The sequence below is a fragment of the Mus pahari genome, chromosome 13 (assembly GCF_900095145.1).
Source record: "Mus pahari chromosome 13, PAHARI_EIJ_v1.1, whole genome shotgun sequence".
Classification (NCBI taxonomy): Eukaryota; Metazoa; Chordata; class Mammalia; order Rodentia; family Muridae; genus Mus; species Mus pahari.
Window position 1 is genome coordinate 26,765,844 of NC_034602.1, and position 21,065 is coordinate 26,786,908.

The 21,065-nt window shown below is 46.3% G+C and overlaps 1 protein-coding gene across 1 annotated transcript in view; it reads left to right on the top strand.

The window, feature by feature from the left end:
- The window catches only part of Maea (macrophage erythroblast attacher), a 40,073-nt gene that overhangs the window by 15,183 nt on the left and 3,825 nt on the right, over positions 1-21,065 (top strand). Inside the window, exons 2-6 of the mRNA XM_021210279.1 lie at positions 7,771-7,953; positions 9,681-9,884; positions 11,992-12,114; positions 15,107-15,183; positions 19,863-19,971. Coding sequence (XP_021065938.1) covers positions 7,771-7,953; positions 9,681-9,884; positions 11,992-12,114; positions 15,107-15,183; positions 19,863-19,971 — 696 coding nt within the window. The remainder of the gene's footprint in view (positions 1-7,770; positions 7,954-9,680; positions 9,885-11,991; positions 12,115-15,106; positions 15,184-19,862; positions 19,972-21,065) is intronic.

The window sequence follows — 21,065 nt, forward strand, 5'->3', positions numbered from 1 at the left end:
TTTTTTTTTTTTTTTTTTTTTTTTTGGACACAGGGTTTCTTTGTGTGGCCTTGGCTGTCCTGGAAGTAAGTGTACCTGTGTCTGTGGAGTCTAGAAGAGAGTAGGGGATCCTCTACAACTGGATACAGACAGTTGTGAGCTACCACACATTGGTGCAACAAGTGCTTGTAACTGTCGAGCCATCTCTAGCCCTCTTGAATATAAATATATCTGTTCATTTTCACCCACTACCTTCTTATCCTATAAAATTTATCTTCTTTTCAACAACAAGTCCCCCTACTTATTTTGTTTTATATTTTTGTGAACCATGAGTTTAATTTAGTTGCTTTCACGAGCATGGGAGAGAATTATCTACTGGAGCATAGGCAGTATACCACTGAAGAAAGTGATGCCCACTCCTGCAGCAGCCTCTAATTGCCAGTAGCTCCTTGTGGAGTGTAGGGCTTCATGAGCCTCTTCCCAGTCCATGATGGCATACTAATGGGCCCCATCTTGTGCAGGTATCCACAGCACTCTTCCCCATCCTGTGACATCCTGTCACATCCTGTGACTCTTAGATTCTCTCTGCTCCCTCTTCAGTGTTCTTGAGCTGTGGAGGCATGACACACAGATGTCCCATTTAGGGTCCTGTACACAACAGTCATGTACTCTCAGCACTTTGGTCAGTTAAATGAGTCTTTGCATTAACTGTTGGTAGGTACAAAGGGAAGCTTCTCTGACCAGGGCTGAGAACAGTCTATAGTTACAGACAGTTAGAAGGCAGCCTAACAGTGTGGCCATTTAGCAAAACAGCTATAATAAGTTTCCCACTAAGGAACCAGCCATAAACTTTTGACCAGGTTTAGAGTACCAAATGTCAATTCCTCCTGTGAGGTGGATCCAAAATCCAGTCAGAAAAGGGTTAGTTATCCTAGCTAACATTCACACGACTATTGCAACAGTGGTCAGGTCTGTCCTAGAAGGGTGGTAGTATAGCTCCGGGTTCCACAGCTGAGTAAGTCTACCAATGACTATTTTTCCTCTCTAGCAAGCAGGCTGTGTAGCACCTTCCAGTACTGTGAAAGCTAGCCAGCAAGAAGGAAGCTTCCAGCTCAGTTCCATCTTGATTTTTCTATTTCTGCCACCAGAGTGTTCAGTATTTTCAGCAATGGGGTCTTAACCATCCAGTTCTGATTGACAACCATGAGCAATGGCAGTAGAGCCTGTATTGTTTTAGGGACCTCTGGGACTTGCCTGGCCAACAACTGGGGAGGTATCCCACATCTGGCACTGGAATTTTTATTTAATAACCTATGGCTTAAAGTGACTACATTCAAAGTTTTTTAATTTTTATTTCAGTGTTTAATTAGCTTACAAAATAGGTTTTTACATGACTTTTTAATACACCCTTAGTTTTGGTTAATCCCCCCCCCCAAATCTCTCCTTAAGCCTTTCTGCCTGAATCACTTCCCTGTTTACTGCCAGATCACATGTGCTCTACTATCCAGTGATCTTCAACTTCCATTCTCCTGCTTGAGCACAAGCACTCGGGCCTATGCCACTATGCTTGGTTCTGTGTGATGCTGGGGATAGAACATAGGGCTTCATGCATGCTTGTCAGGCACTGTATCCTTGTGCAGCACTGGTCCTAACCTGGATTAATGTGGGCTTATGTGTGGCATGCATGAGTGGAGATCAGAACAGCATTCAGTTCTCTTTCTGTAATATGGGTTCCAGGTATCAAACTCGGATGATCAGGCTTGGGAACAAATCCTTCTACCCACTGAGCCATCTTCTTCTGCGTGCATACCAAAAGAAAATGTGAGCCCAAGAGGGTCTTTGCCAGACTCAGCTTAGCCAGAACCTTGCTCTGAGACTTGCAACTTTTTTAACATCATGTAGTAAAGGCTGTTGTGTAAGCTTCCTGAGATGACCAAAACAACTGCTTACAAAATAGGAAGAAACATTTGCAAATCACCTTGCTCGTAAGAGCTAGTGTTTAGAGTATATGAAGAAGTCTTACTGTTGAGTAATAATTTAAATTTTAAAAATGAGCAAACATAGTAGATAAAGCAAAGATTTCAACCATGCAAGCTGGAGGACCAGAGTTCAGATCCCCAGCACCCACATAAAGCCATGATGTGGGAGCTTACTTGTAGCCTACCTATAGTCCTAGAGGCTGAGACAGGGTATCCCAAGGCAACTGGCTATGTAGACTAGCCAAATTGACAAACTCTGGTTTAGAGACCCGGCCCTGATAAAATAGTGATTAAGAAGATACCATTAACATCAGTTTCCAGCCTGTGCATGCTGGCCCGGTGCACCTACATGCATTCCAAACCCTAAAACAATTCGAAGACTTTCTGCAGAAAGCCACTGGGACATACTATTTCCTTCTGCTAGAGTGGCTACAGAAGAAAGATGTGGTGAAATTGTAAACCTTTAGACAGTGTTGATAGGAGTGAAAAAAAGTCGTGCTACCTTTTGAAACAACCTAGGCATTTATTAGGTAGTTGCTGTCCATACAAGGAACAAAAGCCTTACTCATAATGGCCCCAAAGTACATGTGGTCTCAATTTGTGTACATAAACTGAGTTATTAACACAGGATTATGCATCCAGACAGAGAGCAGAACACTGGTTCATCATGGTTACATCGTGGATCAGTTTCAGAAACAACATTAAGCCAAACAAAGATCAGGGAAAGTCGCTATAACCTAAGGTTTCAATTGTGTGAAATTTCAAGAACAGAGACAGTCTTGTCTGAGTGCTTGTTTCTTGAGGGATGGCCATGACATGGTTATGAAAACTCTCCAAGTAGATAGTAGTCATGATTTCACAACCTTGCGATTACTGTAAAACCTTTTAAGTGGTACCTTCTAGGGGGAGTTAGAATCTGTGAATTATGTAAAATAACAACATAACTCTTTTAATTTGGTAAGGGTTAGCTTTACTGACAACAGAAAAAGGCACAGCATGGTGAGATAATGTTGTTTGGCTGGGGTACACAGCTCTACATAATAAGCAGTTTTCAGAATAGGTCTGTGGAGTGATGGGGTCAAGAAACCAGGCATGGTCTGCGGCTCACATCACATCTGCTCCACATGTGGCCCTTGCACATCAGTGATGTGAGTCTCAGACAGTGAGGAGTTATTTAGCGTGTGTGTGTGTGTGTGTGTGTGTGTGTGTGTACACTATCTTCAATCAGGGAAGCTATGAACACTGGGAATGTTATATGCTCTTGAGTTAAGAGGACTCTGCTTTTAAAGACATTGTACAAAGAGGGGAAAAACACAATTTGATTGTATATCTAAATTAAAATATCTGGATTGCATTGAATTAAAATATATTAACAAATTTCACTCTCCCACCACAGGGTGTTGGCTCACACTTTTAATATCAGCACTTGGGAGGCAGAGACAGGTTGATGTCTGAGTTCAAGGCCAGCCTTCTCTACAGAGCAAGTTCTAAGGCAGAGAGTTCCTACACAGAGAACGCCTGTATGGAAAGAGGAGGGCTTCATTTCCTGCCCTGCAGACAGCCTTGCTGTGTAGCCCAGGATAGCCTCAAATTTATGATCTCCCTGCCTGAGTGCTGTGAGTAGCTGGGATGACAGTCATAAACTGTCTTGCCTGGCTTCATTTAACTTGTTATGATAACCAGTGCTGTGGGTCTCATGGTGCTTTGCTGTTTATAGATGTCTTACTTCATGATTTAAGGGGGGGGGGATCAAACCTGGAGCTCCGATCATGGTAGCTAGTGAGTTTTTTTTTTTTTTTTTTTTTTTTAAATTTCTGATTTCCAGCATTGTTTATAAAAAAGAAAGCAGTAGTTGTGGTAGTATACGTCCATAATTCCAGCATTTAAGATGCCAAGGCACAACGATTATGCGTTCAGGGCATTTTGGGCTACATGAAATCCTGTCTCAAAAAAAGGGCAAGTAGGCACTTGTTCTGAAGTTTCTCTTTTCCTGTCTGGATTTATAATAATGGTAATGCCACAGACTTAGCCATACTGTCTAATTTGTCCCATTTCCTGTGTATTTTTTCCTCTCTCCTTCATTTCTTCCCTTTTGGTACATTAATAGGGTTGTTCTTTTGTTTTTTGTTTGTTTGTTTAGTTTGTAGCCACACGCAGTTGAGGCAAATGAATGCCTCACACATTGCCAGATGCAGTGGGGTATGCAGTGCCCAGAGGAGTCCTGCTGTTAGTTGTCTGTGAGAAGAGCTTCCCAGGGAGCTTGCTTCTGGGAACACATCTGTGAGCCTAGTCTCCCCTCCTTTATACAACAGTGCTTAGTCCCTTTGACTGACAGTCCAGTTCCTGTTGATGGGGCATCATGGCTTCTTTACTCTCATCCCTGTTGATGAGCATTGAACTGAGCGGTCTCTTCCTTCCTCAAGGATGGGGTTACTGCAGCATCTGGTGGGAGTCTCTTTCCATGAGAAACTGCCCAACGTTGCCGAGAATTATTCAAGTGCCAACAGGGGTCAACTGTTTCTCAGCTTGATTGAATTACTCTTTGAACCAGAGTTCACTAGAGAACCAGAATCAATGGGATGTGTTTATAGAAATATTAAAAATAGGGAATTGCCTTGTGGGAGTCTGAAGGCAGGGACATTCCAAGATACCTGGCAAACCAGGGCATGGTGCATTCTCAGAAAAAAGAAGGTCCATGGTAGAGTTCTAATCCAAAGATGCATAGATCTGAGACCTACGTAGGATAGGCCAGAAGACTGACAGCAGCAGCCCAGCTGGATGCACATGGGGTTTGACTTAAGCACTCTGTTTAGTTCTTCACCTGGTTGAACACAACCCACACCTAAGAAGCCATCAGCTCTACTGAGGACTGGCTCACTGGCTCATCCAGAAACACGCTCATGAACACCCGAAGTCTTTGACCAAATGTCTGGGCACCTGTGGCCTGATCAAGGTGATACCTAAGAGTAGCCACTGTCCATTTTCTTTTATATTTCCTGGTGACAAGCAGCTATGTAGATCTTCCGTATGTCATAAAATGAAGGCATTTCTTTTGAGCTATCTGACTTGTTTTGAGAATGGGGTTTTTGCTATCATAATTTAAATTTTTTTTTGTAGGCATTCCATATTTTCCTTGGGGTCATGCTAGATGTGTACATTTCTTTTCGTTTGTTTGTTTTTCGAGACAGGGTTTCTCTGTATAGCCCTGGCTGTCCTGGAACTCACTCTGTAGACCAGGCTGGCCTTGAATTCAGAAATCCGCCTGCCTCTACCTCCCGAGTGCTGGGATTAAAGGTGTGCGCCACCACGCCCGGCCTGATGTGTACATTTCTAATGGGTTCTTTCCGGTGTCTGGTTCTATTCTCTTTGCTTAGGTGGTTGTCTGCCGGGCAGAAGTTTGGCTTTTTGGAGACTGTTAATGATGAGGTTTTCATTCATAGTTTGGATGTCATTTACAAGGCTTGTGTCCTCTTCAAGGTCATGACAGTGACTTGTTTCTTCCTTAGATGACTTACAGGGACTTTGAGCATTTATGTTTAGATCTGTGATCTGTTTCAGGATGGTCTTGTTAGATGGACTAGGTATGGCTTGGTTTTCACTGCTCTCAGGGAGTTAGTTCCTAGTCTTGATATTGTTGCAGAAACTACCATTTCCTTTGCCTTGTGGTTGGACATGTATGGGTGGATGTGGGGCTCTATTTGTGGGTTTTCTATCTTTGTTTGATCCATATCTAATCTCAGACTGGCACATTGCTAAGGGAATAGACCAACTATTGCAAAGGTTAATAGTTATTTCTTGGCGTGGAGAGATGAGATGGCTTAGTGGTTAAGAGCACTGACTGCTCGTCCGAAGGTCCTGAGTTCAAATCCCAGCAACCACATGGTGGCTCACAACCATCCATAATGAGATCTGGCGCCCTCTTCTGGTGTGTCTGAAGACTGCTACAGTATATTTAGATATAATAATGAATAAATCTTTTTTTAAAAAATAGTTGTTTCCTTATGTTGTGGCTTGGTTTGGTGTGGTGTGGTGATGTGATGGTGTGGAGATGGAATTACTTTTATGCGGCCCAAGCTCAAACACAGTATCCTCCTGCCTTGGACTCCTGAGTGCTGGGATCACAAAGGCATGCACCGTGCTCAGGCGTAATAGTATTGAGAGCAGGTCCCAGTCTATCAGGTTGTATTCTACCAAAGTGTTAGTTGGTTTCTTTTGCCTCAGACTCAGTATATAATCAGCAAGGATCTGATCTTGAACTTTTGATCCCCCTGCCTCCACCTTGTGAGTGCTGGGATTACAGGTGTACACCACCACTATGCACAATCTGTTTTTGTAATGAGTGGGGATCAAAGTCAGGGCTTCATATGTGCTGGATAAGCACTGTCAGTACCAACTGAGCCACATGTCTGTCTGTCTGTCTACCTATCATCTATCTATCATCTGTCTACCTGTCTATTTATCTGTAGTGAAAGCACAGCTTAGAATTGTTACGTGTACAGTTTGTGCTGTTACTTGCGTGTGCCCTCATGGTCTCTGGAACATTCTATCTTGTAGAACTGAAATTCTGACATTAGAGAGTTTCACCATGCATCCTACTTTTGTTCTCTAAGAGCTTGATCTTTTTAGGAATCTTGTCCAGTGGACTGAAACATTTTGTCATTTTGTGGTCAGCTCATTTAACATGATACCCTTAGGTTTCACCTATATTTTGGTATATGGCAGGCTTTTCCATTGTAAAGCTGGATTATATGTATATGCTGCATTTTCTTGACTCATTTGTTGGTGAACACTCAGATGGGGATGTTGCAGTGAACATGTACACAAACATCATGTAGAGATGTGTTACTAGATGCATACAAAAGAGTGGGCCTGCTACTAGATGCAGTTGTCTGTTCATAATAGTCCTCTGATGGTTCAGCAGCGTTCCATCCTTACCAGCAAGACGCTTTATGGATGCATTCTGTGGTTTTGGTGTGATTTTGTTGTTGCTGCTTTGAGATAGGGTCAGTGTCTGGAACTTTCTGTGTAGATCAGACTGGGTGTACAGCACAGTTAGTACTAGCAATACTTGAGATATGAGCTGTGGCTGTAGCTTAGCCTGTCACAGGGTGGGCATGGTGTTCAGGCATAGCTTACTTGTGTTGTGCTCACAGTTGGGCCAGGACACGAGTGAGTAGTGTGGAGAGAGAGGTGTGGCAGTGATTCTCTGGAAAGGCAGAAAATACCTTGTTCCTCACATTCTCTTCTCTATGTAGGAAATGGGTTGATTTTGTTTGTTTCTTGCAATTGCAATAAAAACATTTTCTTGGAAGAGAACTGTTAATGTCCATTTGTAATTCCACATGAAATATGATGACTTCACAGTAACCCTGAATGATGCAAAGCTTTTTGGACTTGTCCTGACTGTCCTGCCCAGTATGATCCTCACCTCCATTTCCCCACTTGCCAAATGGGAAGACGCCTCCTTCTCTTACCTCCTTTTTGGTCACTTTTTAAACTGTTTTTCTAGATGAGCTTTGGAGTTATTTTGTCCATAAGGGGGGTGTGTCTGTCTGTCTGTGTAAAGGCTGTGGCCTAGCACTGCTCAAGGGCTAGGGCATCATGTGCCTGTCTTAGGTCAGCCTCCCCTCCAGGCTCTGGACTGCCTCTAGTCATCATACTTTGTGGGTCCTGGTCAGAGTGCTGTGAGCTGTTTTTTTGAGAGCTGAGAGTCGTAGGCTGCCTATGCCAGATGTGAAGGAGGCCCATGTGCAGGGCTGTATCTATGTATTGAAGGTCCCGGCTGAAGTTCTTTGTGCTTTTTCTTGTCTAGGTGCCCTATGAGACACTGAATAAACGCTTCCGAGCTGCTCAGAAAAACATCGATCGAGAGACTAGCCACGTCACCATGGTGGTAGCGGAGCTTGAGAAGACCTTGAGTAGTTGCCCAGCTGTGGACTCTGTGGTCAGCCTGTTGGATGGTGTGGTGGAGAAGCTGAGTGTCCTCAAGAGGAAGGTTTGTCCTCTGGGAGTGGGCCCTGGCTAGGAGATTTGAGCCAGGCAAACTGTGGGCAGGATGTCCTGGCCTCGTGCCGCTAGAAAGAGAGCTGAAGGTCCTAAGCCTGACCCGTGAGGGAGCAGGCCTTGCAGGGGCTGGTGTGTCACCCAGGACCTCCAGCAGCTGGCAGAGTGACCTAGCTCTGAGGGTGAAGACATGAATGGTCCTTTAAAACATCTTCTCAAAGGGGTTAGAGAACTCAGACAGCAGAAGAGAATTAGCAGTCTCGGTCACAGATAGGAGTCAGATAGAAGAGAAGGCCAGAGGACTGCAGCTGGCTGCCTCGGAGCATTATCTGAACATGTGAAGTGACTTGACAGATGACTTTGGGTGCCCAGGATAGTGGGCCAGAAAACAACTTGAAAACCTATAGGGAACAGAAAGTATAAAAGTTTAGAGTTTTAAAAAGAATGAGTGAAAATACCATATTAAAAACCAGTTAACCAGGGCTGAATACTGTGGCACACACCTTTAATCCCAGCATCTGGGAAGAAGAGATGATCTGTTAGAGCTTAAGGCTGGCTGATCTACATACTAAGCCCCAGGCTAGCTAGGGCTACACAGTGAGACTCTGTTACAAGCAAATAGTAACCAGGCTTGTGGTATTAGCTCAGTACCAAGGCTTGGAAAGTGGTTCCAAAGACTGTAGAATACAGTGTAACTAGAAGGGCAAAATATATTAGAGATCATGGACCTCTGATGTGGTTGCCCAGAGAAGGGTAGAGACAGGACAGGGTGAATGATAGGGCTACTAAAGTCATTGGCTCATAGACCTGTACAACAGGTGAAGATGAACTTACCTAGTGTGTTGCACAGTGAGACGGAAGAGCTCAGACTGAGCAATCTCAACAGTGCCAAGGAAAGGGCAGAAAGGGATGGTGTTGGAGGAAAGAAAGCCAGTAGGGGCCTGCCTTGTGCTCTCTTGCATTTAGCTACTAGCTATATGACTATAAAAAGTTACCCTTAATGACATGAGAACTGGTTCCTTGGTGACACTGGTCTTTCAGAAATTCAGTGACACGCAGGGTTATGGCAGCCATGTTGGGCAACAGCGCACATTGAGAACATTTTTACCTAGGATTTAACTTAGAACCAAGTTGACTTTTAAATATATATATATATATATATATATATATATAAAGGATTTAAAAACCAGACTCCACACGATGACACGTGCTTTTAATCCTAGCATTCAGGAGACAGAGCCAGAAGGATTTTTTGAGTTTGATGACAGCCTGGTTTACATAGCAAGTTCCAGGCTGCCTAGGGCTACAGAGTTGAGTCCTATCACAAAATGAATGAATGAAGAATCACTTTATAGTAAATAATGAGAGAGGAAGTACAACAAATTTCAGATTTTAAGCATCTGACAACGCAGCTTAAACCAAAACAAAATAGATATTTATGGTAAACCTTTCTGAGTGAAATGAGACCTCCCATGTGCTCGACAAGCACGTGGAGTGGTCGGTGGTGTGTCATGCTTCTCTCGGTCATCACTGTCTCATACAAATTCACCCCAAAGAAATGTAGAATCTGATTTCTTATTTATCTAGTCCAACAATGTCCCCAGCTTTTACTTTTCCTTGCTTTTTGTGAGCATTCAAAGGAGAGGCACATGCATGTTTTCACGGTTGGTAGTGTGGTTCATGGGGCAAACCGTCTCAACCGTGTCTGCTGTGACTTAGGCAGTGGAGTCCATCCAGGCTGAGGATGAGAGTGCCAAGCTCTGCAAACGTAGGATTGAGCACCTCAAGGAGCACAGCAGTGACCAGCCAGCAGCGGCCAGCATGTGGAAGCGGAAGCGCATGGACCGGATGATGGTGGAGCATCTGCTACGCTGTGGCTACTACAACACGGCCGTGAAGCTGGCTCGCCAAAGTGGCATCGAGGTGGGCTTTTCCAGTTCTCGGGCCCCTGCCGGGGTGTGAGCATTATTGCATTTCCTTCTGTTCCTACCTGTAGCGGGTGCCAAACAGTCAGCAACAGTTACAGGATACAATTGACTTGACAACTTGATCTTGTTAGCCTTATGGTGCCTGAGGAGGTCAGGAGGTTGGTGTTCTTGACAGAGCTCTCTGGAGTCAGTGACATAGACATAGCCAGGGAAAGGCATTGCTACCTCTGCCCCTGACCAGACCACTGTTCTGGCCACTGCTTCTAGACACTGAAAACCCAGCCTGTGCTGGCCACCACAGAGTGCATCACTGAGCCCAGGCGTTACCCTATTTTTTTTTCTTATAATCCATTTTTTAAAAATTTTTATTAAATTTATCATGTCATGATGAATTTCTTGGGAAATTTGCATTTCTTTGGGCAATCATGAGTATGTTTTAGGAGTCAGTTTCCATGGCAGTTGTGGGGCTTGAACTCAGGTTGTCATGCTTGGTGACAAGTGTCTTTACCCAACTGAGCGTCTCACACCATCATCACTCAAGTCTGCTTATTCAGTTTATCTTGAAATGGAAAAAAATAGGAGATTTTTATTATGATTTCTTTTACTTAAAGGCTTACCATGTTCAGCACATGGATCTGTATGCCCTGCCTAGCCATACTCTGGAAGGAGCTTCCCATAACTTGAGTTCCCTTCCCTCCCCTGCATTGTCATGCATGTGTAGTGTCCAGTGGTGGGATAGGATGGTAACGTCAGGTCTCTGTAGCTCCTGGCCAGAGCATACTGCCCATGGCTCAGCTAGAAACTATCAGTTGTTTTGTGTTGGTATTCTCCTTGTTAGTTGAGAAATGTTTTTGTTAGAGTACACCTCAGAAAGAAATTTTGCTTTTGAAATTGTTTTCAGGCTGGTGACATGGTCCAGGATAACTTCTCTGCTTTTCCTGTAATGTGCATATATCTTATTAACCCAGCCCCTCATTTTTGCTAATCATGATGGTCCCTTTGATGTAGAGGGGTCCTGACCTTGGATGAATCCTCCAGAGCTCAGCAGATGATCTGTCTTTGGCCCTCTTCAAAGAGCATAGCTACTAGGGAGAGTGTTGTATCACACATACACACACACACTTACTTTCAAATGTGTTCAGAATAGACAAAGCAAAATATTAGTGTATAGGCTGTGAAGGCATTGTACACCTTGCTGAGGACTTGGAGGAGGTTATACCTAATGTTGGGGGACTGGTTGGGGGTGTTAGTTATTTTTGTTGTTGCTACAACAAAATTCCTGACAAAAGCAGGTTAGTGAAGGAAGGGTTAACAGAGTTCCAGGAGTTAGTCCATCATGCCAGAGAAGGTGTGGCAGCAGAATCAGGAGGCAGCTGGTTATGTGTATACACAGTAAGGAAATAGAGAGAGGTGCCGGGTGGTGGTGGCACACGCCTTTAATCCTAGCACTTGGGAGGCAGAGGCAGGCTGATTTCTGAGTTCGAGGACAGCCTGGTCTACATAGTGAGTTCCAGGACAGCCAGGGCTATACAGAGAAACCCTGTCTCAAAAAAAAAAAAAAAAAAAATTAGAGAGTGGTGACTTAGGACTCAGCCTGCTTTCTCCCTTTTTAGTCTTGAGACTCATAGCCCTTGGAATGGTACAAACCACACTTTAAGATGAATTTTCCACCTCAGTTTACCTGTCTATGTAACCCCTTAAAGATACGTGCAGAGATTAATTTCCATGGTGATTTCTAGATCTCATCAAGTTGACAAGATTAACCATAGAGAGTCTGAAGCCTGTTGGGAGGGAGCCAGTCCAAGTGTGCATAGTGCTTATGTTCCTTGTTGGTCCTTTACTACAGCAAGATGGTTCTGGTTCCTCTAACCAGTAGGCATCTGCCATATGTCAGCTTCCCAGTCCTCGTGGACCATTTTTCTTCCCTAGAATCTTACTGCCTTGTCTATGAGCAGTGCCCTAGACAGTTTGAACCAAATGTAGGGAGTACTACGGCTGAGCCTAAACTCAGGGTGGGAGGCTGAGGTGAAGACGGTAGAAACTAGTTGCCCCTGCTTGTAGGCCACAGGCATGTTGTGACCTGAGCTGCCCCTTTCTCTAAGGACCTTGTGAATATCGAGATGTTCCTGACAGCCAAAGAAGTGGAGGAGTCCTTGGAGAGGCGTGAGACAGCCACCTGCCTTGCCTGGTGCCATGATAACAAGTCCCGACTCCGGAAGATGAAGGTGTGTGAGCTTTCTGGGCTGGGCTCCTGGGGGGAATGGATGGGTTTCTATTGGATGGGTCGAGGTTGGGTGGAAGCTGTGTCACCTACCCAGAACCACCATGGCTTCGCCTGCTTGTGGACTTTGGGGTTGGTTTTAGTTTGTGAGGCAGAGTTGTTGGGTTTGGGGTGGGGTTCAGGGTGTTTGGGTGACGGTGCTTCCTTAAGAGTAGCCTCTTGTATTGGTTTGGCCAGCAGTGACGTATGGAGCCCTGTTACGTGTATAGCATGTTCACTCCCGCTGCACTTAAAGTTGAGGCAGCCTGTGAATTCCCCACTCAATCAGATAAGGGCTGCAGAACACTTGGGCTGTGGTGCGTACCAAATATACATTTAAAACACAGAGCCACAGAACTTAAACCTGCTCTCTGCTTTGTAGCAGAAATGTGTTAGCTTTAATTAGTAGCCATGCCTCCCCCAGAGGAGCTATGTTTCCTGTGTTCTAAGCTGAGTATTGCTTTAACCCATCTGGTTAAGCTTGTTGGGGTGCAAATAGTTACCAGCCAAGAACGACACTCTGCCACTCAGGGCTCCATAAAGAAAGGATCTTGCTGTAGAACTCCTAAAAGGAATGCCAGAATTGACACATAAATCTGGCCTGCTCTGTTCTGCCTGCCTGCCCTCTTCCGTGAGTGATCTTCCTAAGCTTGGATCTCTTCAGGGAGCATGGCTACAAAGCTTGCTGAATCTACAGTAGGTGTTTCATGTGGACCAGGGATAGACATTCTGGGTAGGCAAGGCCTGAAAAAATGAGGTGCTGAATGAGTTCTGAGAGGGAGTGAGCACTGCTTTGGTGTCAAGAGTCAGATATAGGGGAATGCTACCAGTTGTCCAGAAACAGTCCATGATGGTACCTAGTGACAGGCCTGCCCATCACAGCTACCTGCATAGTGGGGCACACATGCACTATGCTCTCCTCTCCCAGCAGGGTAGCGAGCCACACTGTACTGAGGTCCCACAGATCAGACACTGATTGGATGGGAAGAGAAGCATCTCAGACGTCGTCTCCCTAAGTTGGGAGAACATGTAACAGGACACCAAGAGATGGTCTGTAATTCAGCTTAGAACTCTAAAGAACAACCTGGGAACCTTGTGTCTGGGAGTCACACAGAGTGGTAAATTTGGAAGCTCCAGCTGGTGTAGAGTGAACAGCATGGCTAGCCACCCCACTACATTACGTGGTGTTTTAGATTCAGGCTTGGAGAGCTGATTTGCATGCCTGATAGGCACCTCTGTATTGGTAAAGTATTTAAAAATTAACTGTTAGAGTGAATATTGCTAAGTAATAGATTTAAGGTTTATGATAAATAAAATCTGCTTTTTCTTTAATACCTTTGCTTTTAAACATTGCACTGGTGCCCGCCAACTGTAGAAGGAACAGTTTTACTCTGTAGCTTACAGGGCTCTAATGTGCAGGCTCACCTTCAGTTTCTGCTTGTGTGGCTTTAAAGTGAACAGAGAGCCACAAGCACCTCTCCACGTACCAGTGGGGCCAGACTGGCCCTGGGGAGCCTTGGGATACCCTGTCTTTTCCTGATCATTTCAAGCTTGCTACCCACCACTCAGTCAGGACAGCTCCTGCTCTGGGTTAGGCTGTGCTGTGCTTCCAGCCTGCATTGCCCTCAGCCTCGGGCAGAGGGTACAGTGCAGGGATCAGAAGGAGTCACATTCCCCTTCATCTTCATACAGAGCAATGTATGAAGGTACGGTTACATTGTACTGATGGAATACAGTGTCAAAGCAGCTGCCTCGTGTAGCTGTGTGGAGTGTGTTCTGCTGGGGTTACACTGAAATGGGCCATGGGAATTGGGTACACAGAGGCAGCTATATGGGAAGGGATGCAGCACTGGGGGATTGAATTTAAGTCTTATATTTGGTCAAGGACATGATAATTAGTCTTTGATGAGTTTTTATGTCCTCATTCCTGTTTCTGGCAGGAAGTATTTTATATGTGTTGAAGGTTTTGAGTGGCTTTTAGGGGGCATTGCCCAGGCTAACCTCAAGTTTACTGAGGCCTTACCTCTGGCCTCCTAGGTGCTGGAGTGATAGGTGGTTTTGTATATGCTGGGCAAGTGCTCTGCTGGCTGGCTTCCTTGGTTAAGGAACTTGTGCTGCGCTGGATTGATTGTAGCACTGCTTTCAGAGTCAGCTCGGCTCTGGGCTTCTATATAAACTGTGTCTACAGTGCACTCTGCACTGTCTGTCCTCAAGAGTCACTTCAGTGCTGACCTTAGAGCTTCCTCACAACTGCAAATCTTTGAGCTTCTGCCGTTCACAGGACCCACCTATTCTGGAGCAGCCACCAGCTCAGGCAGTTACAGGACAGACAAGAAATGTGCTGAGTTGAAGCCTGGTGGTAATGGTAGGGAGGGCACTTTATTTTTATTCATTTATTTTTAGTTTTTTTTTTTTTTTTTTTTTTTTTTTTTAAACCAAGTCCTCTTTACACAGCCGTGGCTGTCCTGGAGCCAACTACTCGCTATATAGACCAGTCCGGCCTTGAAATCACAAGGCTCTGCCTACCTCTGCCTCCTGAGTGTGTTATTAAAGATGTGCACCACCGTGCTGGCTGGAGGAAGTATGTTTAGAGGAGCAGTGCTTTGTAGCATTTGTGCACTATGGGACCTGGAAGACCTCTGCCCTTTGGGGAATCGGCAGGGTTTCCTTATACAGTCACTTGCCTTATCTGATGCACTCTGGGAGCTGATGACAGTCCCTGTCTGCTGCCCGTTTGGACGCAATATGGCTGCCTCGGGACTGGGCTCACCACCTGCATAGTGCATTGGCCCTGCCAGAAGAAAACTTTGCCTCTTCTGTCAGAATAGAGGCTGTGGTAATCACACTTCTTCCCGCACGCACCCTGAGCTTTAACGGTAGAATTTGTGAGACCTGTGGCTCCTAGGCCATGGCACTGCTGACAGGTGGCACCTTCTCACTCTTGTCTTTTCCTTCAGAGCTGCCTAGAGTTCAGCCTCAGGATTCAGGAGTTCATTGAACTTGTCCGGCAGAACAAGCGCCTGGATGCTGTGAGGTAGGTACATACACAAGGTTTCTATGGTAAGGCAGGACACTCTGTGCCATTGCCTCTTCCCCACCCTCATGGCTGGAGTGCTGGACTGGGCACTTCCAGTTTGATGGCCTCAGTCGTGCATGCCCACTAAATCTCTTGTGTTCCCAAGCCAGAGATTAGGTTGAGGTCCCCTGCTCATCAGTTCCATGTGGCACTTTAGACCCCAATAGCTGCCAAGTGAGCTAGGCTGGCATCCCAACCAACCACCCATGTAAACCTGTGTGATCCTGTGAGTTAGAATGGTGTCCTCCTAGATCTGCTCCTGGAGGCGGACTCGGGAAGTTCGCATGCACTCCACGCCACTGTAGGGCCATAGAACCCTGCTCCAGGGTGGGGATGTGCAGTCTTAGGTTCTGCTAGTGTTGGGCTCGGACTCTCCGGCACCACAGATGCTGCTGGGCACCTTGAAAGATCCAGCTCTGGGGTCCCCAGGCGGCACAGAGGCCAGGGACAGCAGGTTCTCACTCTCAAACACTTCTGGATGCTGTGGAAGAACTGAGGACAGAGTGGGGGCCTGCGGGCGGCCTCTAGCCCAGGACTGAAGGGAAAAGGGTGGGAGATGAGAGCTCTGACTTGATCCCCTCGGGGAGGAGAGAGTGTCCTGGGCTTGCTTGGGTGGGCTGCTTGGCTTGATGGAGACTGTGTCTGGGAACACAGGGAGGCCTGGGGGTAGAGGGGAGATTAGATGCATGGCTCTTTAGAGGAAGACCTGCTCCATTGCTCCAGCACGACGGTCCCAATGGGAAGAGGCAGTCCATGGTTTTAAGGCATTTATTGTCCTGGTGGGAAGGGAAGCAAAGAGGGTAGTAGAGGCTGAGAAAGGCGAGAGAGGGAAAGAGTAGAGAAGTAGAGGCTGGTCATGGCCACATGGAGAGAGGGGAGGAAGGGCATGTGGAGAGAGGGGTGCAAGAGGGCAAGAAAGAGAGGCAAGAGTAAGAGAGAGAGGAGGGGCAAGCAGCCCCTTTTATAGTGGGTCAGGCCTATCTGGCTGTTGGCCGGTAACTGTAGGGGTGGAGTCCAGACAGAACACCAGGGGCTTGGGGTGTTGCCCTATGTGACTGATGGCCACAGAATTATGAAGCTGAGGCCTCGTGTCAGGAGCCTAGTGTCTGGGAGCGTGGCGAACTTTCTTCCATCCCTTGCAGAGTTACCTACTGGGTCTCCAGGGTTTAAACCTAGCTCAGCCAGAAAACAGGCTGCCTTTCATGTCCCACATGATCTAGGCTCTGTGTCCCATCTTTTCCACTTGGGAAATAGTCATCAGCTTTAAGTAACAAGTATCCTCCAAGGGAAACTGAACTGGTCAGTTCCAAGTTTCATGGTCTAATGTTTTCTGCAGGTGTATCTGAGCTTCTGAGGTCTATTTCTGCCCTAAAGATACAGAAAAGAGTGGCTGGCTGCCCATGTGGCCTCTACCTGCCAGGTCCATACTAGATCTCTAGCAGTCAAGCATAAGGCCAGCTGTCATTCCTGCTTACTCTTGTTTGACTGAAATGTCACAGAGAGTACCATGCATGAGTTTCTATGTGGCAGTTTCCTTCTCCTGACCCACTTGCATTTAGTCAGCTTTGTAAAGCCTTCCTGGTGTGTACCAGGTGTCTAGTCGGTACATGCCAGAGCTGGAGCAGTAACTTCTGTAGTTGGGGTTCTTCAGTTCCAGCCTTGCCAAGGCCTCTGCTCAGTCCTGGAGTGTGAACAGGGAAGAACATTCAGATGGCCATGAAGAAAACATCAGACCAAGCATCTGAATTGGTGGGCATACTTGTTACGTAAAGCTGATACCTATCCCTCAGGTGGAAAAGATGCGACACAGCCTGATCACATGGTGTGCATGGTTTGGTTGGGATGCCAGCCTAACTCACTTGACAACTATTAGTGTGCAGACTGCCACATGAAACTGTGTGATGAGCAGGGGACCTCATGTGGTAGACCTTGGACTTGTGCTGAGCCAGTGACATTTCCCAGTGTAGGCACTGAAGGAATCTTCAGATGGTATCTGTCTGTGATTGCTGAGACTCAGCAGTAACATGTCCCCCCAGAGTCCTGCAGGCCCAGCCCAGGCGTAGCTTTTAGTAAACCCAGGACTGCTATTCCTTAGGAGCATGGGAGGGTGAGGGCAGGGCAGCTAGAGCTGGCTGTGGGCCTCACTTGACCTTATCTCATGCATTTGTGACTAGGAAAGCATGACCTACCTACACATGTCAATGTCCTCCTTTGATCCCCCTTCTTTCTGGGCCCTGAGCATGGTAGACAAAAGTGTTCTATCCCTGAGTTAACTTTTCCTCTGATTTCTTCTTTAAGATTTTGGTCATGCCAGGAATAGTGGTATATATCTCTAATCCTAGCATTTAGAAGGTTGAGGCAAGTGGATCCTCGTGAGGTTGGGGATAGCCTGGTCTTCATAGCAAGTTCCTCCCACTAAAAGAAGAAGAAAAGGCAGGCAGGCAGGCTCGCAGTGAGCTGCCCAACTTCAGACTCCTGAGCTTAAGCAGTCCTATCCTCAGCCTTATGCCTGAGACTTGACCTGTGTCTCCACAGTGGTACAGGGGACTGTCACTCTCCACAGAGCTTTCAAGGGCTGGCTGGCTGGCTGGTTCGTTCGGGTATATCAGTCTCTGATGTCTCACACTCTAGTATTCAAAGAAAAATTTGACATCACTGTACGTCATTGTCAGTTTTACCACTGTGATGCGTACCTGAGGCAAATGGACTCACGTTGGCTTGTGTTCCCTGTCCATGGTCACTTAGTCCCGTTGCACAGACCTGTAGTGAGAAGAACCTGACAGCAGAAGTGTATTATGAAGCACAGCTGCCCAGTTCACGGCAGTCAGGGAATACAGAGTGGAAAGGGGCCAGGGAACCACCATTCCTTCAGGAACACACAGGTGACCTAACTCATTCCAGAAGGCTCTACCTCTTAAACTTTATGGTACTTCAAATTGTGCCGCAGGCTGGCAACCAAGCCATCAACATGTAGCCCTTGGGAAACAATGAAGTGTCAAACAGTATGTTTTGTTTTGTTGAGGTTATTTTTTTTCCTTATACTGTTTGTGATGTACATTAAAGCAAGGTCAGTTCTTTCGCCTTGGGATTAGGATGTCAGAGTCCTAGACCTGATACTGTCTAGTCTCTGTCCACTGTTTCTGTTGATAGGAAAGTTATATAAACCAGCTGGTCCTAACCCTGAACATGCCTCCCTCTTCCTCTGGCTTTGTGGCCATCTTGCTACTCCCTGGGAACTGTTTGGTAACATCTTCTACCAACTTTATTCTCTAAGCATGCATACATATACCTCAAGGCTGCCTCGGGTTTCCAGGACCTCTAGCCCTTTTTTTTTTTTTTTTTTTTTTAAGCATAGGGCTGATCTCCATTCGGACTTGGTTCCTTGGGTTCTGCTGTGTCGCTGGCCACTGGTTAGATGGTCTGGTTCTACAGGAGGGACTTCAGGTGTAGAAGATATGACAGTGGATGAGGCCTTACGGGAAGATAGGAAACCTAAGGCCCTCATGGCTAATGGCCAGAGAGGAGACTTCCATATTCCTCCTCCTGGCTGCCCAGTCCTTCCAGGCTGGTCAGGAGCCAGCCATATGTATCACAGCATGAAAGGTCATACTGTGAGCGTTTGCTTAGTCTATCTGTGGGCCTGGAGTGCTTCACACAACTTTTTTTTTTTTTTTTTCTTTTTTCTGAGACAGGGTTTCTCTGTGTAGCCCCGGCTGTCCTGGAACTTACTCTGTAGACCAACTGGCATCAAACTCAGAAATCTGTTTGCCTCTGCCTCCAAGTGCTGGGATTAAAGGCATATGCCACCACTGCCCAGCGAGATTTTATTTTTATTTTATGTATGTGAGTACACTTGCTGTTGTTGCCTTCAGACAGCCAGGAGAGGGCATCAGATCCCTTTAGAGATGGTTGTGAGCCACCGTGTGGTTGCTGGAAATTGAACTCAGGACCTCTGAAGAGCAGTCAGTGCTCTTAACCACTGAGCCATCTCTCCAGCTCAACAACTTTCCATTTGAAAGTACTGGACTAGAAGTCCCTGGACATGAAGGGGGTAAGCACTCAGGGCAGTTGGAGTAACTCAAGGCTCAAGCAGTAATTCTAGCCCTAATTCAACCCATCTCATGATATCTTGACCACAAACACACACACACAGCCCACCCCCACCCCCACCCCCAGCACCAGCACATGGGATTTCAGACTCTGAAAGACCTGTTAGTCCAGATCCTTAAAATTGGAGGCTTGGGCATTAGAGAGTGGGTTCAGCAGCAGATCAAGGTACTTCCTTCCAAGCCTGACACCCGAGCTTAGCCTCCGAGAACTACATGGTAGAAGGAAAGTTCTTTTTTTTTTTTTAAAGATTTATTTATTTATTATATTTAAGTACACTGTAGCTGTCTTCAGACACTCCAGAAGAGGGCGTCAGATCTTGTTATGGATGGTTGTGAGCCACCATGTGGTTGCTGGGATTTGAACTCCGGACCTTCTGAAGAGCAGTCGGGTGCTCTTACCTACTGAGCCATCTCTCCAGCCCTAGAAGGAAAGTTCTAACTCTTGACAAGTTGTCTTCTGACCTGAATTGTTTAATTATTAAAAAGTTGGGAATATAAACCTAAATGTGCCAAAATGTTGTTTTTTAGACATGCAAGAAAGCACTTCAGTCAGGCTGAAGGGAGCCAGCTGGATGAGGTCCGCCAGGTCATGGGCATGTTGGCCTTCCCACCAGACACACATATCTCCCCATACAAGGTAATGTTCCTGTCCCTATTCATCTGTGTTCCTGCTGGTCCCTGGAGTCAGAAGTCCTGCGGGGTGGTTAGAGAGTGCTGGCCCGCTCCCGGGGCCGGCCCGTCTGCCGCCATAGCTTGTTCTACTCAGCCATGCTGCTCTTGCTTCATTCCCATCTAGCTGGTGAGAACGTTGAGGCTTCAGCCTAAAAGGGTCTGAGTCTCCTCCCCCTGCCAGCCTTCCTTGGTGTTCTCTTCCTGTAGTCTTTCTGTCATGTCAGCAGCCTGGCCTTCTTGCTTTTTCTATAAGTCCAGAGTTGTAGGTCTACAGGGCACTAGAGGGTCACGGTGGTGATCTTGCCCTTCTTTGGCTGCTCCTGGTGTCTTTCCTTGGTGCAGGTCTGTTGCTTTCAGCCCCCTGTTCTCTGGCCTGTGGTGGAAGAGGTTCTGGAGAGGATATGGTCACGCTCCACTGCTTTGTACAAACCGCAGCCCGTTTGGGCTGTCTATTCCTGGCCCCAAGTGAGCAGTGAATGGCTTTACCTTTACTCGGGAGATAGTCTCTCCAAGTCAAGACCTCAGAAGCGTTAAGTACAGGAGCCTTGAGACTGGTCTCTGTCAAAGACCTGTGTCTCTGCTCTATAGCCTCATCCACAGTTGGCCCAACTCTAGTAGCCAGCAGAGGAGAGCTGTGTCCCTTCCTCAGGTAATCCAGTTAATACTGCTAGATTTGCTCTGGGCCCTAGTTAAACCATATAACTTTGAGATGTGGGACATCTTGTATTGAAATGTCATCAGGCCAGAGAGTCAGAAATATCTAAATTCATATTTTAAATTAATGTCTTAAATTTCTCTTCACTGCATTGGAGGTTTGGTTTGGGCCTGAGGCATCCGAGTCAGAAGATGAACCATCTCTCAGATGCAAGGCGTTATGGTTCAGGGAGGATTACAGCAGGTACATAGTACATAGATAGGCACATGGTACATAGATAGACACATGGTACTTATACCTGCTGTCCCACCAGTGAACACAAGGAGAAGCCTACTCATGGAGTCAAAGCTAGCAGGGGCTGGGCGGTGGTGGCGCACACCTTTAATCCCAGCACTCAGGAGGCA